General features: G+C 49.6%; 1 protein-coding gene across 1 annotated transcript in view; it reads right to left on the bottom strand.

The window, feature by feature from the left end:
- Positions 1-265: 265 nt before the first annotated feature.
- Positions 266-16,915, bottom strand: part of KLHL4 (kelch like family member 4) — a 142,986-nt gene continuing 126,336 nt past the window's right edge. Inside the window, exons 5-11 of the mRNA XM_072123019.1 lie at positions 15,923-16,135; positions 14,052-14,238; positions 9,840-10,064; positions 8,574-8,736; positions 4,243-4,455; positions 2,353-2,524; positions 266-1,960 (exon numbers count right to left, since the gene is read on the bottom strand). Coding sequence (XP_071979120.1) covers positions 1,901-1,960; positions 2,353-2,524; positions 4,243-4,455; positions 8,574-8,736; positions 9,840-10,064; positions 14,052-14,238; positions 15,923-16,135 — 1,233 coding nt within the window. The 3' untranslated portion in view covers positions 266-1,900. The remainder of the gene's footprint in view (positions 1,961-2,352; positions 2,525-4,242; positions 4,456-8,573; positions 8,737-9,839; positions 10,065-14,051; positions 14,239-15,922; positions 16,136-16,915) is intronic.

Here is a 16,915-nt window from a genome sequence, read left to right as displayed (position 1 = left end):
CTCTCCGTGGAATGTTTCACACCGGAAATTCAGCGACGAGCAAATGAAAACATTCTAATAAAAAAATTGTTACTTTTTTTTTTTACCATTTTGGTTTAAATTGAATTTACAAACAACAGATAAAAATAGCTTGAAAAATATTAAGAAAAAGTGAATTTTTTGTATAATTTATGGACAGAAAATGCCATTTCTTTTCTTTTCTTTTTACTTTTTCAGGATGGATTTTTCCGGAAATTAAATTTCTTTTTGGTGTCTTGGCGGTTCCGGTTCTGTCACAGTGGATTTGTCTTCAATGTCCCGGAACGAGATTGCGTGGAAGCACAAGTAGGACCTTGCTTGATTGTTTTTTTAGGGGGGGGGGGGTTCACGGTCTCTGTCCAACTTTTGGTTTTCGAAGATTCCAATATTTTCTAATGATACAATGTAACTAACAGGGAATAATTCAAAAATTTGCTAATTTTTGGATTACAAGTCACATCAGCAGATTTTGGTCATTCCCTTTGCTGTACAGACCGGTGCAGAGTTATCTCATTGCCATTGGAGGGAGTCATCTCATAATCACAGAAAGGGCAGTAGTAACAATGGGTGGACCTGTTCAGGTTTGGGGTCGTCGAGTTACGAGTAACTTATGGATCCACTGGGTGTTACCCCTTAAACACCATGCCGCCATTTTCCTTAGGACTGTTGCATTCTGGGACGTCATAAGTTACGATCCAAAGGCAATGGAGATGTGTCGGCTTTGTTAAAGGCATTTGAATGGTCGACACCCGGTGTTACCGGTCGGGTTCAACGTGGACTTTCCACTAAAGTTCGTTTTTAGGGACCTAAACCCCTAATGTTTGGATCTGTGCTCAAATTTAGGCAAGAGGTTCCATATCCCCATTGTTCTCCCAGAGACTATAGGAGTCACTCCCTGGTGTCCTGATCATTGACCCCTATTCTTTGCAGCTGCCATAAAGCAAACACACCACATTACAGCAGTGAGGTCTGAACCCCCAATATGGCCGCACACAAATCTACAAACATTTTAAGGAGGATCCATCCCATTATCCCAAATCCCAAGATTTATATCTGATGAGACCGGAACAAGATCCTGCAACCAAAAAGTAATTCATACACAAATGGAGACAAGAAATGGACATTCCCGGCTGCAGTTTCCCTTCTCGATTCTTCCATTGCACAAGAAAGGCCTAAAAATGGCAGAAATTGTATAAACAGGAGATTGATCTCTATAAAACCCTAATATTTGTCTTAGTTTTATTAAAAATCCACTTGCCCTTTAAAGAGGCCCCCCCCCCCCTCTCCTAACATGTCCATCTTTCCTTATGGCTCAGGGTCATTCCTCTGTCATTAACTATGAACAGTTAGCCAAGTGGGCGTTACCAGCTGAGAGCACAGTGTGTTAATGACCATCACTGGGCAATGCAGTGACACGCCCCCAGCTAGTGACACCCACTTGACTCTTTAATTTGTAAATTTCCAGGAGGAAAAGTAGAGGAACCCAAAAACAATCAGGTCATGGAAAACCAGGATGATCCAGAGGGAAGTATTTACGGGATGGGACATGTCAGAAGAGGTGGAGGCCCCTTTAATAAATTCATAGAATGATTTATATCAAAATATAAGGTGCAGTCACTTTGGCGGCTCCGGATCCTCAAGAAAATAGATTCTGATCCGAGTCTCATCCTGGATCGGCCATTTCTCAATTTCCGATATTTTCTATTTTTTCACATTTTTTCCCGTGATATTTGGCGTATGGCAAATTCTTTCCGCGTATATAAAATGGCAGTTGTATGGATCCAGAGTCTGTTCTCCGTGCTTTGGGTCCATCATGCGGCGCTGGGTCCATGAATGGTTCTTGTTCTTCCTTTGCTCTGCTCCAGGGACGTGCAGGTGATGGTTATGGCAGTTTTATGACCACGACGCAGGCGCCGGCCCGTCCAATGTTTAGCGGGACTTCCTGCAGACAACAGAGACAACAGAGCGCTGAAGACCTGCAATCTCCATGCTGCCACTAGGGGGCGATAGCTGATCATTATTTCCTAATATTCACCCAAAATGACCAAAACTATGTTTTCACTTATGGAGATAAAACTATAACTATGACTCAGGTCTTCTCGTTACATTGTATCACAATGAACCCCCCAATTCTCGGGATCTGGGGGCCCACTCTGCTGTTAGCCCCCTGTATGGTAGAATTGTCCATCTGGATCTACAATAACTCATTCTCTCTCCTAGTGGTATCAAGGGGTTAATGGCTTATTCTGGGGTGTCTGAGGGAACCCCCCATTCCTCTCCCGCACCCCCCCCCCCCCACACCTCCGGATCCTGCACATCACATATTCCAGGTACCTGCGTCCACTCATTGGTCTGTGCATCATAAGATTCCACTGTATTAAGATACGTCTGTCCATCGTATCCGCCCACCGCGTACAGTCTGTCACCCAGAGAACAGACGCCAACAGCATCCCGAGGCACACTCAGGGGCGCCACCGTCGTCCAGCTGTCAGTTTTAGGATCGTATCTACAGAGAAAAACATTAAATCCTGTGACAAGTGAAATAAAAATAATGACATGCTGACACTTGGGGGACAGGACAGGGACACGCTGACACTTGGGGGACAGGACAGGGACATGCTGACACTTGGGGGACAGGACAGGGACACGCTGACACTTGGGGGACAGGACAGGGACATGCTGACACTTGGGGGACAGGACAGGGACACGCTGACACTTGGGGGACAGGACAGGGACACGCTGACACTTGGGGGACAGGACAGGGACACGCTGACACTTGTGGGGACAGGACAAGGACACGCTGACACTTGGGGGACAGGACAGGGACATGCTGACACTTGGGGGGCAGGACAGGGACACGCTGACACTTGCGGGACAGGACAAGGACACGCTGACACTTGGGGGACAGGACAGGGACACGCTGACACTTGGGGGGCAGGACAGGGACATGCTGACATTCGGGGGTCAGGACAGGGACATGCTGACACTCGGGGTACAGGACAGGAACATGCTGACACTTGGGGGGACAGGAACATGCTGACACTTGGGGGACAGGACAGGGACACGCTGACACTTGGGGGACAGGACAGGGACACGCTGACACTTGGGGGACAGGACAGGGACACGCTGACACTTGGGGGACAGGACAGGGACACGCTGACACTTGGGGGACAGGACAGGGACATGCTGACACTTGGGGGACAGGACAGGGACACGCTGACACTTGGGGGACAGGACAGGGACACGCTGACACTTGGGGGACAGGACAGGGACATGCTGACACTTGGGGGGCAGGACAGGGACACGCTGACACTTGCGGGACAGGACAAGGACACGCTGACACTTGGGGGACAGGACATGGACACGCTGACACTTGGGGGGCAGGACAGGGACATGCTGACATTCGGGGGTCAGGACAGGGACACGCTGACACTTGGGGGGACAGGACAGGGACACGCTGACACTCGGGGTACAGGACAGGAACATGCTGACACTTGGGGGGACAGGAACATGCTGACACTTGGGGTACAGGACAGGGACACGCTGACACTTGGGGGACAGGACAGGGACATGCTGACACTTGGGGGACAGGACAGGGACACGCTGACACTTGGGGGACAGGACAGGGACACGCTGACACTTGGGGGACAGGACAGGGACACGCTGACACTTGGGGGACAGGACAGGGACACGCTGACACTTGGGGGACAGGACAGGGACACGCTGACACTTGGGGGACAGGACAGGGACACGCTGACAGTTAGGGGTGGAGAACAGGGACACGCTGACACTCGGGGGACAGGACAGGGACACGCTGACACTCGGGGGACAGGACAGGGACATGCTGACACTCGGGGGACAGGACAGGGACATGCTGACACTTGGGGGACAGGACAGAGACACGCTGACACTTGGGGGACAGGACAGGGACACGCTGACACTTGGGGGTGCAGGACAGGGACACGCTGACACTTGGGGGTGCAGGACAGGGACACGCTGACACTTGGGGGACAGGACAGGGACATGCTGACACTTGGGGGACAGGACAGGGACATGCTGACACTCGGGGGACAGGTCAGGGACATGCTGACACTCGGGGGACAGGACAGGGACACGCTGACACTTTATCTTCTGCTAAGCTTCTGCTGCTCATTAGCGGTGCCCCTCCCCCTTTCAATGGCCCCTCCCCTTTGTAATGGCTCCTCCTCCAGTGCCCCCCCTCACCTCTCCATACAGTCTGACAGCCGTGAGCACAGGTTTGACGCTGGTGCATCGTGGCCCCCAACGGCGTAGAGGAATCCATTGTAGGTGGCTACTCCCACACCGCCCCGTCTTTTGGACATGGGGGCGCACATACTCCACTTGTTCGTATGAGGGTCAAAGCATTCCATGGATTTCAGGCAGGAGCTGCCGTCCCGACCCCCGACTGCGTACAATCTGTAAGCGGGAAATCACAAGTTTACAACATCCGGAACATGAAACAGAATCATCACACAATATAACAATCTACAACTTACTGACTGTTTCCATTTCTCTCCATTATCAGGATCTCAATTTTTTTGTTAGTAAATGGAGCTGAATAAGGCGTCACCTGTGATGTCATCCGGAAAAATATCCTAATATCCTGATACATTATGTGGGATTGTACTGATCTCCTGAATATGAAGCAGCGCTGTGTGAATGGTGGATGATTGTGTCTCCTACACCGGGGGGGGGCTCATAGCGATATAAATGCACATTAAATCCGCAGCTGCTCCAGAGGGCGAATAAAATCTGTGACTCCGAGGAAAAAATGCTGCAGCCGCATTTCTGCTAAACTGCTGCCCGCTGCAGGAATATTCTTATTAACCGGCCTGAAATACTTCCCTGTATTTATCGCTGCCGCCACGGACTCCTGCGAGGGAAGGATATTACTGCCCAATATACAGGAGGGAACTAATAAAAGTGGAACACTTATCCTTAAAGGGGAAGCGTCCTGACTTCTGCACAGGATGCCTCAATATTTAAGTTTTGTAACCAGATTGTCTGTCTCATCAGGAGATAGGAGTAATACTTCTCACAGCTGAGGGTTTGTTACAGTGCATCAGCATTGGTCATTCTTAAATGCATTAGTAGCAAAAATGTAGCTCTCACCTAATACTGTTACGTTGTTTCGGAAGTTAACAAAAAGCATCACAATACATTGTAGCGCATTTCTCATCTGACATAAACATTAACCCCTTCATTATCTTCATTACCTGTACCAAATAGAAATCTAAGGCGCTTCACACCTGTCTGGGATCCATCCTGAATCTGAACTGAGTCATAAAATACTTTACAAATTTGCTGCGGTGTCTACTGACTTTCCTCCACCAGGTGTCAGTATTGTCCAAAATCCTTCACCTTCCAGGGGCTGCACTGCTGGTCTCTGCCTTGTGGGACCCCATTCAGTGTGGCTCTACAATATTAGTCCTGGGTCATCTTACATCGTCCTTCTATTAGTTATGTCTGATCATACATAGTTTATCTATTATGCCTTGCTCATCTTGCATCGTCCATCCATTATTGTTGTCTGATCATACATAGTTTATCTATTAGTCCTGGCTCTTCTTGCATTGTCCTTCCCTCCAGTTGTTGCTCGTGTTGCATTTACACATTTAATATCATTTACTGCAAATGAATCATCTCAGTGTTTTGCACAAGATTAAAAATTTACATTGTGAGAATTTTTACAAATTAATAAAAAAAAAACCTTGTATAGCTAATAAAACTCATGCAAAGTGTAGTGTGTCTCCAAATTGATCACTAGGTGGCACCAAACGCCAATATATTGAATGGCTGAGACTTCCAGAGCCTGAGATACACAAGTGTTTAGTTATTCCAAACCTAAGACGGAATTCACATTATTCTGTGCAGATGTGTAGCAGAGGTGACAGTACAGGGTCAGCTCTGCTACACATCGGCAAAACAAGAACTTTGTGCATCATATATCAATATCCTGCACAGCGCTCAGTCCCCAGTATAGTGATCAGTCCAGGACACCAACATCTGTGATCACGGACCAATGTGAAACCATCCTAAATGTCAGAAAAGGGATCGGTGGCTCCACCAGAGAGGGAGAGGTCACAGCTCATATGTCTGCCAATAGTACTGTCAGCACAGGAGGAAGAGACTGCACACAGTGACTGCACAGGAGGAGGAGACTGCACCGAGGGACTGCACAGGAGGAGGAGCCTGCACACAGTGACTGCACAGGAGGAGGAGCCTGCACACAGTGACTGCACAGGAGGAGGAAGAGACTGCACACAGAGACTGCACAGGAGGAGGAGACTGCACACAGAGACTGCCCAGGAGGAAGAGACTGCACACAGTGACTGCACAGGAGGAGGAAGAGACTGCACACAGAGACTGCACAGGAGGAGGAGACTGCACAGGAGGAGACTGCACACAGTGACTGCACAGGAGGAAGAGACTGTATACAGTGACTGCACAGGAGGAGGAGACTGCACACAGTGGGGCACATTTACTTACCCGGCCCATTCGCGATCCAGCGGCGTGTTCTCTGCACAGGATTCGGGTCCGGCCGGGATCTATGAAGGTCAACGCGCCGGAATGCACCACCTCGGACCAGGTGAAGGTAAGCGCTTCCCAAGCGACACTTTTTCGGTTTTTAAATGCGGCGGTTTTTCCGAATACGTCGGGTTTTCATTCGGCCACGCCCCCCGATTTCCGTCACGCGCGAAAAGGCGCTGATGCGCCACAATCCGATCGCGTGCGCCACAATCCCAGGGCAATTCAGGTACAATTGGTGCAAATCGGAAATATTCGGGTAACACGTCGGGAAAACGCGAATCGGGCCCTTAGTAAATGACCCCCAGTGACTGCAAAGGAGGAGGAGACTGCACACAGTGACTGCACAGGAGGAGGAGACTGCACACAGTGACTGCACAGGAGGAGGAGACTGCACACAGTGACTGCACAGGAGGAGGAGACTGCACACAGTGACTGCACAGGAGAAAGAGACTGCACACAGTGACTGCACAGGAGGAAGAGACTGCACACAGAGACTGCTCAGAAGGAAGAGACTGCACACAGAGACTGCACAGGAGGAGGAGACTGCACACAGTGACTGCACAGGAGGAGGATCCTGCACACAGTTACTGCACAGGAGGAGGAGCCTGCACACAGTTACTGCACAGGAGGAGGAGACTGCACACAGTGACTGCACAGGAGGAGGAGCCTGCACACAGTTACTGCACAGGAGGAGGAGCCTGCACACAGTTACTGCACAGGAGGAGGAGACTGCACACAGTGACTGCACAGGAGGAGGAGGAGACTGCACAGAGTGACTGCACAGGAGGAAGAGACTGCACACAGTGACTGCACAGGAGGAAGAGACTGCACACAGTGACTGCCCAGGAGGAGGATACTGCACACAGTGACTGCACAGGAGGAGGAGACTGCACACAGTGACTGCACAGGAGGAGGAGACTGCACACAGTGACTGCACAGGAGGAGGAGACTGCACACAGTGACTGCACAGGAGGAGGAGACTGCACACAGTGACTGCACAGGAGGAGGAGGAGACTGCACACAGTGACTGCACAGGAGGAAGAGACTGCACACAGTGACTGCACAGGAAGAGGAGACTGCACACAGTGACTGCACATGAGGAGGAGACTGCACACAGTGACTGCACAGGAGGAGGGGACTGCACACAGTGACTGCACAGGAGGAGGAGACTGCACACAGTGACTGCACAGGAGGAGGAGACTGCACACAGTGACTGCACAGGAGGAGGAGACTGCACACAGTGACTGCACAGGAGGAGGAGCCTGCACACAGTGACTGCACAGGAGGAGGAGACTGCACACAGTGACTGCACAGGAGGAGGAGGAGACTGCACACAGTGACTGCACAGGAGGAAGAGACTGCACACAGTGACTGCACAGGAAGAGGAGACTGCACACAGTGACTGCACATGAGGAGGAGACTGCACACAGTGACTGCACAGGAGGAGGGGACTGCACACAGTGACTGCACAGGAGGAGGAGACTGCACACAGTGACTGCACAGGAGGAGGAGACTGCACACAGTGACTGCACAGGAGGAGGAGACTGCACACAGTGACTGCACAGGACGAAGAGACTGCACACAGCAGGGGTCATTTACTAAGGGCCCGATTCGCGTTTTCCCGACGCGTTACCCAAATATTTCCGGTTTGCGCCGTTTTTCCCTGTATTGCGCTGGGTTTTTGGCTCACGCAATCGGATTGTGACGCATCGGCGCTGGCATGCACACAACGGAATTCGGGGGGGCGTGGCCGAACGATAACCCGACAGATTCGGAGAAACCGCCGCATTTAAAAAAAAAAGTGTTGCGGGACACCCACTTATCTTCACCAGGAATAGGATCGTGAATACCCGGCGCACGATCTTAGTTATTAGCGGCACAGGGCATTGTCTCCTCCGGATCGGGTAAGTCAATGTGCCCCAGTTAGTTCACTTACTGACCATAATTGAAGCCATTATAAAATATTCTGCATCTGCAGTGAATTCCTGGGTGTTTTTACTCACTTGTTATTCAAAGCTGCAACTCCGACTGTGCTGCGGGGTGTGGACATACTGGCCACATAATTCCACTGCCGCGCCTGAGGGTCCCAGCGCTCCACGGTGTTCAGGTAGCTCCAACCATCATGGCCGCCAACAGCGTACATGGGGCCTTCCAGCACGGCTACCCCTGGGATAGACAAAAAATGGGTTAAACGTATTGGAAAACACTGTACCCTTTTCAAGGAAGTTAGACAGTTACTCCTTATGGTCAGTAGGGGGCGCTCATAGTGTAATGTTAGGTTCTTGTATCTATAAGGATGTACTAATGGAATTATGTTGCGTGATATCTATTGTATACATGCAAATTTCCAGAAATAGCGTCTGGGAGGAAACACGTGCCCTGCGCTGACAGGTGGTGCTGACGTCCTGCATGGAGGTCAGAGGGGCTTCCTGGTGCAGCGCAGGGGTCATATAGAAAATCTGCTGATCAGGTCTTTATCACATCCAGACATGAAATTGTTACAATGTGTTTGTTTTGTAAGAAATTCACCTAAAATAAAAACAAAAAAATGTTGCCCTTCCTTCCCAGAATCCCCGAAAGATTATGTGCAGGGCTTTTAAGACCCTGCACTTGGGAAGGCAATGTCCATTAGGAGATTGAATCCCTTCCTGACCCACGTCGGTGGCCTCCAAGCCAACCAGATCCCCTGATGTACAGGCAAAACACAATGGGGCAGATTTACTTACCCGGTCCTGTCGCGATCCAGCGGCGCGTTCTCAGTGGAGGATTCGGGTTCTGCCGGGATTCACTAAGGTCGTGCGCCCGATGTCCACCAGGTGTCGCTGCTGCGCTGAATTCCGTTGGAGTTCACTGGATCCTATTCCTGGTGCAGGTAAGTGCGTGTCAAGTGCCCCTTTTTTTAAAAAAATTCCGCGGTTTTGCTGAATCCGTCGGGTTTTCTGACGGCCACGCCACCCAATTTCCGTCGCGTGAAAGCCCGCGCCGATGCGCCACAAACCGTTCACGTGCGCCAAAAACCCGGGGCAATTCAGGGAAAAACAGAGCAAATCGGAAAAATACCGGAAACCCGACAAAAATGCGCGAATTGGACCCTTAGTAAATGACCCCAAATGTCACACCATGTCACTAGGATTCATGAAAGTCAAACCTTGAGTTGCCTTATATGATGCGATACTGGAGGCAGATCTAATTTGCATATCTTTTAGCAGACAGATTAGATTAGATACACAGCAGTATCACCGGGTATGCCAGGTGTGGTGTTTTCTTACCCAGCCCGTGCCGGTGGGTGGACATGGGGGGCATTATGGTCCACACTCTGGTGATTGGGTTGAAGCACTCCACCGTGTTGGAGGTCTTTAGTCCATCTCGTCCTCCGACTACATACAGCTTGTTGTCTATGACCGCCACACCGAACTGCAGCCGCCGCCCATTCATGGTGCTCACCTGGACCCAGCTGTTCGTCCTCAGGTCGTACTTCTCAATGGTTGTGGCCCCTGTGATAAGAAATTAGCAGGATTTTGTGAATGAGCAGAGCTTTGTATGTGGCAGAGCAAGGTTGACCCTAGCATTTGGCACAGGGTTGACTTAGCAGAGCTGACTGATCCCTGATAAACATTCAGGTTGTGTAATAATCCACTATAATCCTCTTGTTACACTTCTGATAAGAGGTATGTTATATTCCCCACCCCCCATCACCACCTACTGTCTCCCACGCTTCTTCTGTAATGGCCCGCTGGACGGGTCCCTTACAAACTCTGCAGAAAGAGTTAAAATGAAGGTGACCAACTGGACCCTACACTCTGAGTGGTTTCTACATGAAGTTACATTTAAGGATATATTCATTGCCTTTAATGATATATATTAATTTCTCACCTACTGGCTATACCTACTGGGAAGGGAGAGTTTATGCATTATCAGACCCTGCCTAAGATTGCTACCAAAGCAGCTTCTACCTTATCCAGACCTAATTATCTTGAATCTGGGCTGTGAGGTTCTTTACCAGACTGCCTCCAGCTACCTCGGGCATGGGCAGATAGGACCTCTACTTCAACCTGTTATTGTTGCTGTGTTGGAAAAAAGGAACTGTAAGTTGATGTTCTACATCTTTTGTCTATGTGTGATCCCTGGCTGCCACTAACATCACGGGCCTCCCATCTACCATCTACCTGGGGATCCCTATAACACGGGTACACCAGGAGAACCTCCTTCATACTGCGGCCTCCCCCTCTTCTTGCACTTGGACCAAGTGATCGTGACAAGTCCAGATCTAGGTAATGCTAAAGCCAGCCACTCAGGTGCCAGGAGAGTCCAGCTGCCCCCAAACCATTAGGCCAGGCTCCAGTGGGAGGATGTTGCACTTCTCCTGGTGCTACCTATTCTTCCCCTCCTGGTGCTTCCCCTGATGCCCTCCTGGTGTTTCCCATTCTGTTGGCCAACAGGTGCTCCTTCTGTTGTCATTTGTTCTGCTCCCTTGCTGCCCTCTTGTGCTCCCATTGTGCCATTCGTATGGTATGGTATGCCCCCATTAGAACCTCTACTGCCCCCTATGCTGCTCCCCTGTTCCTCCATCCACTCCACCTCTGTTCCCCCAATATGCTGCACCCCCAGAAGCTCCCTATGCAGCTCTCCTTGCTGCCCCTTATGCTGTTCCCCTATTCTGCTGCCCTTATGCTGCCCCTTCCCCCTATGCTGCTCCCCCTATTCTGCTGCCCTTATGCTGCCCCTTCCCCCTATTCTGCTCCCCCTATTCTGCTGCCCTTATGCTGCCCCTTCCCCCCATGCTGCCATTGCTATAACAGTATTGGATCCTGAGGACATCAGAGTGGGGCCCAAATAAAATGCTTGTAGTTGGTGGTTGCTTGATGGGTGAATCAACTCCTGATCCAGGAATAACGTAACAGAAGTGACCAGGTCCAATAGCTGACAATGGTCCATAGTGTATACCGGGTCCCTGTGATGTCCCTGTCCACCCCAGTCATGAATTAAAGGGGTTGGTCATTTTACCTGATATTTTCTGTAATGTGTGTAAGGCAGGTAATTTGCCAATAGAATGGCCGCAGGTGGAGGGTCATGTGATCTCTATCTATCGATGAGCAATCACCCTGATTGATGTATTGGTAAAGTACCTAATATCCTGCCCCCTGCCCCACACACTTACACACATTACAAAAACATGAGATAAAGTGGTCTACCCCTTTTTTCGGATTCTCTCATCAGGTACAAGAGGAATAAGTAAGGAGCAGATCAGAGCGGCCGTCCGTTCATTAATATTCATGGTGCCCGGCCGGTGAAGAGTCTGGAGATCTGGAATTAATTACCGGCGCCCCTCACGCTTGTTATTCTTCGTAAGAACAAGAGATCTAAAAGTTTAACCTAAAAGGGTCATTAACATTTATAGTTTCTGGATTTTGCATTCGTTATAGGTGGATTACGGCTCCCGCAGCAGAAGAGACTTGGCATTTCAGGAGCTGGAAATTGGTTTTTGACTTGAAAGAGTTGTCCTGCGCCTCGGCGAGGCGTCGGGGGGATCCTGCTCCCGGGGGGCCTCGGTGGCTTCTCTATGGCTATAATTCAGTGTAACCTGTGAGAGGTGAGCGGAGGATCCTCATTGATTGTTTTCATCTGTCACTTTGGATGAAGGTGACACCACCGGGGGAAATGAATAAAGCCGGGGATCAATGGCGCAGCACCGGGAGAGCCTCCGCTTTATAGGATGACTGATCCTCTCCTCTTCAATTATAGACTGAATCTAATCCCAGAGATCTCAGGATGACCCCGTCTGCCCTCAACTATCCAAAGCTGAAAGGTGTTTAGTAGGATTGGAACATACAGCAAAAAATACTAAAAACTTCAATACCCCTGAATGTCTCACATCTAGAGACTCTACAAGAAGGAGGCTCCATGACCTCACTAAGTGACTTCTCTCTCCCCTCCTGCAGCCTCTATAAAGTGCAGAAACCTCCCTATGTCTGTGGGAGGGGGATGCAGCTGCTCACACTCTGTGTGTCTGCGAGACTGCAGGCTGTGAGAGGGGAGGAGGGGGATGAAGCTGCTCACACTACGTGTGTGTCTGTGTGATTGCACGCTGTGAGATGGGAGGAGGGGGGTGTAACTGCTCACAATGTGTGTATGTGAGACTGCATGCTATGAGAGGGGAGGAGGTGGATGCAGCTGCTCACACTCTGTGTGGCTGTGAGAGGGTAGGAGGGGGATGCAGCTGCTCACACTCTGTGTGGCTGTGAGAGGGTAGGAGGGGGATGCAGCTGCTCACACTCTGTGTGGCTGTGAGAGGGTAGGAGGGGGATGCAGCTGCTCACACTCTGTGTGGCTGTGAGAGGGTAGGAGGGGGATGCAGCTGCTCACACTCTGTGTGGCTGTGAGAGGGTAGGAGGGGGATGCAGCTGCTCACACTCTGTGTGGCTGTGAGAGGGTAGGAGGGGGATGCAGCTGCTCACACTCTGTGTGGCTGTGAGAGGGTAGGAGGGGGATGCAGCTGCTCACACTCTGTGTGGCTGTGAGAGGGTAGGAGGGGGATGCAGCTGCTCACACTCTGTGTGGCTGTGAGAGGGTAGGAGGGGGATGCAGCTGCTCACACTCTATGTGACTGTGAGACTGCATGCTATGAGAGGGGAGGAGGGGAATGCAGCTGCTCACACTCTGTGTGGCTGTCAGAGGGTAGGAGGGGGATGCAGCTGCTCACACTCTGTGTGGCTGTGAGAGGGTAGGAGGGGGATGCAGCTGCTCACACTCTGTGTGACTGAGACTGCAGGCTATGAGAGGGGAGGAGGGGAATGCAGCTGCTCACACTCTGTGTGACTATGAGACTGCATGCTGTGAGAGGGGAGGAGGGGAATGCAGCTGCTCACACTCTGTGTGACTATGAGAATGCATGCTATGAGAGGGGAGGAGGGGAATGCAGCTGCTCACACTCTGTGTGACTATGAGACTGCATGCTGTGAGAGGGGAGGAGGGGAATGCAGCTGCTCACACTCTGTGTGACTGAGACTGCAGGCTATGAGAGGGGAGGAGGGGAATGCAGTCACACTCTGTGTGACTATGAGACTGCATGCTGTGAGAGGGGAGGAGGGGGATGCAGCTGCTCACACTCTGTGTGACTGAGACTGCAGGCTATGAGAGGGGAGGAGGGGAATGCAGCTGCTCACACTCTGTGTGACTATGAGACTGCATGCTGTGAGAGGGGAGGAGGGGAATGCAGCTGCTCACACTCTGTGTGACTATGAGACTGCATGCTGTGAGAGGGGAGGAGGGGGATGCAGCTTCTTACTACCTGTGTCTGTGAGACTGCATCATCTCCAGAAGCCGGAGGATTAATTACTTTTTGGGGTGAAAATGTGAGGGTTTACTTGGACCAGAAGCATTAGTCCCGTACAGTAGTAGTAACAGCGTGCCCCCTACCATCCTCGTGCTTATGGCACAGACTGTTATACATTGTATCATTTACTGGATACCATCAGTCGTACCTTTGGTAGCGTCCATTCCCCCAACTGCATAAAGGGCCCCGACTGTGGACTTGCGAGGTTTAGTCCGAGGACTTTGCATCATGGATCTTCTTTCTGGTAGCAGATGGTATTTCATGGCTTCCATCAGAAATTTCTGACACTCAAGGTCATTGGCAAACATTGGGCTGTTCTCTAGATCTGCAAGTAACTGAACCCCAAAGTTTAGTCAGAAGCAGGAAACACAAACCTCTCCATTAGTCTACTACTAGCAAACTCATCCACTGTATCACAACATATCAGCACTGTGAGTGGGCAAGATCCAGATAAAATCATATAATATTCCTCAACACTATGTCATGATTAAATTCTCAAGCAAATGTGTGATACACTGCTCCGAATCCGCAGCACAGCTACAGTTATATCAGCAAATTCTACTGCCACCACTAGGGGGAGCTCTAAAATGCACTGTAGACTGTGTGGTTATAGAGTTCTATGTGGAACAGCTCCCCCAAGTGGTGGCTAAACAGAGCTAAAAGGTTTTTATACAGAAGGTTTGTAGCTCTGTATCAGAAAAACTCTGACCTTTATGGAGACAAAAGATGAATTAGCACAGATTGATAATTAGTGAGGTGAACATTCCTTGTTTAACTATTGATTGTCACCGCATGGCACGGAGGAAGCTGATACAATGTTGCTCCTATTTCTCCTGGAGACACATTGTAGCTGCACAGAGAATCAATAATCGGGAAACAGAAAGAGATCCCAGAACTGATGATTGATCAATATTGATCAATACTGACTGCGGGGAACGGTCACAGCCCTGATGATGACCACAGCCGGAACCTGGGAGACCCCAACACTTAACCCTGGAGGATACATTACTAGGGACTGATAGACTGGAGGTCTCAGAGGATGTTACTGGGACACGGATTGTATGAAATCCTTTACTGTAAAAGAAACAATTCACATCCGGAGACGTCCGGAAGGAAGAGAGAAAGAGACACAAGGAAACACAAGCCCCCACATACAAAAGCAAGACCCCCGTGTTATGTATAAGAAGTAACAGAGGGTCTTATGCAGAGAATGGGGCAAATTTACTTACCTGGTCCAGTCGCGATCCCCGATTCGGACGGTCCGACGAGGAAGAAGTCCGGCGTGATTCATGAAGATCGTGCACCTGAGTTCCTGCATCCGTCGCTTCCCCCCCGAGGACCACCGGAGTTCACCTTCTTCTTCCCGGTGCATGTAAGTGCGTGTCTTGCGACACAATTGGAAATGTTAAATCCCGCACGTAGTCCGAATCCGTCGATTTCTGTCGCGTGCCAACCAGCGGCGATGTGCCAAAATCCGATCGCGTGTGCCAGAATCCAATGTTACATGCGGAGTAAAACGGAAATTGGCGGGAAACCCGATAAAAATGCGCTCCGCGGACCCCAGTGACTGCACCAGCAGCAGAATAGTGAGTGCAGCTCAGTAAATGTTTAATCTTACGCGTTGTCTGAATCCGTCAGGTTGTCGGCCTGCCCCCCAATTTCTGTCACGTGCAAGCCTGCGCCGTTGCGCCACAATTCCTAGTGCGATGCGGCGCAAAACGGAAATCGACTGGAAACCGGACGAAAATGCACTCCGCAGACCCTTAGTAAATGAGCCCCAATGTGGCAGATTTATTAAGCTGTCTAAAAGTCAGAATATTCTTATGTGCCCGTGGCAACCAATCACAGCTCCCCTTTAAAATTTTCATGAGCACTGGTACTATGAAAGCTGAGCTGTAATTGGCTGCCATGTCCAAATAAGAATATTCTGACTCTGAGAGCCCCAGAACTGGAGAACATAGGAGAAGAGACAGAATTTAGGAGCATTAAGCAATGAATGATGTCCTCTCGTCCTGTTACCTGGGGAGGGAGCAGGGGGAGTCTGATGTAGGAGAGTAACATCCCCAGGTCCCGCTGCCGCGTCTGCACGTCATGTTTCACCCACTGCATCAGAGCCTGGAAGATGGTCTCCTCATCCGGCACGTTGATGTCGTCACTTGACAGCAATTTTGCAATTTCATTTCCCGGCAGCAGCAGAAATTCCTGATTACGGATGACTTCAATAAAATGTTCCTAAGAATAAAATAAAATATCACGATGGGAAATAAAATAAGAATGAGGAGCAGCTGGAGGACGACTCCGCTCACCGCACCCGGGGAAGACACTTATATGTTCTGCTTTACTGGGAAGAAAAACGAGGAAGTAAAAGCAAAATGAATCTAAGTAAAAAATGTACAAAAGAACAATTATCATAAATGTTTTATGAAACAAACTTCATTCACAGATCAGAGGAAATTCATGTAATAACGTACAGCAATATACAATAATAGCAGGTATATTCCTGTACATAGGGGGCAGTATTATACTAGTTATATTCCTGTACATAGGGGGCAGTATTATAGTAGTTATATTCCTGTACATAGGGGCAGTATTATAGTAGTTATATTCCTGTACATAGGGGGCAGTATTATAGTAGTTATATTCTTGTACATAGGGGGCAGTATTATAGTAGTTATATTCTTGTACATAGGGGGCAGTATTATAGTAGTTATATTCTTGTACACAGGGGGCAGTATTATAGTAGTTATATTCTTGTACATAGGGGGCAGTATTATAGTAGTTATATTCTTGTACATAGGGGGCAGTATTATAGTAGTTATATTCCTGTACATAGGGGGCAGTATTATAGCAGTTATATTCTTGTACATAGGGGGCAGTATTATAGTAGTTATATTCCTGTACATAGGGGGCAGTATTATAGTAGTTATATTCTTGTACATAGGGGGCAGTATTATAGTAGTTATATTCTTGTACATAGGGGGCAGTATTATAGTAGTTATATTCTTGTACATA

The sequence above is a fragment of the Engystomops pustulosus genome, chromosome 9, assembly GCF_040894005.1.
Source record: "Engystomops pustulosus chromosome 9, aEngPut4.maternal, whole genome shotgun sequence".
Lineage (NCBI taxonomy): Eukaryota > Metazoa > Chordata > Amphibia > Anura > Leptodactylidae > Engystomops > Engystomops pustulosus.
The sequence above is the reverse complement of the archived record's forward strand: the minus strand, read 5'-3'. Positions and strand labels throughout refer to the sequence as shown.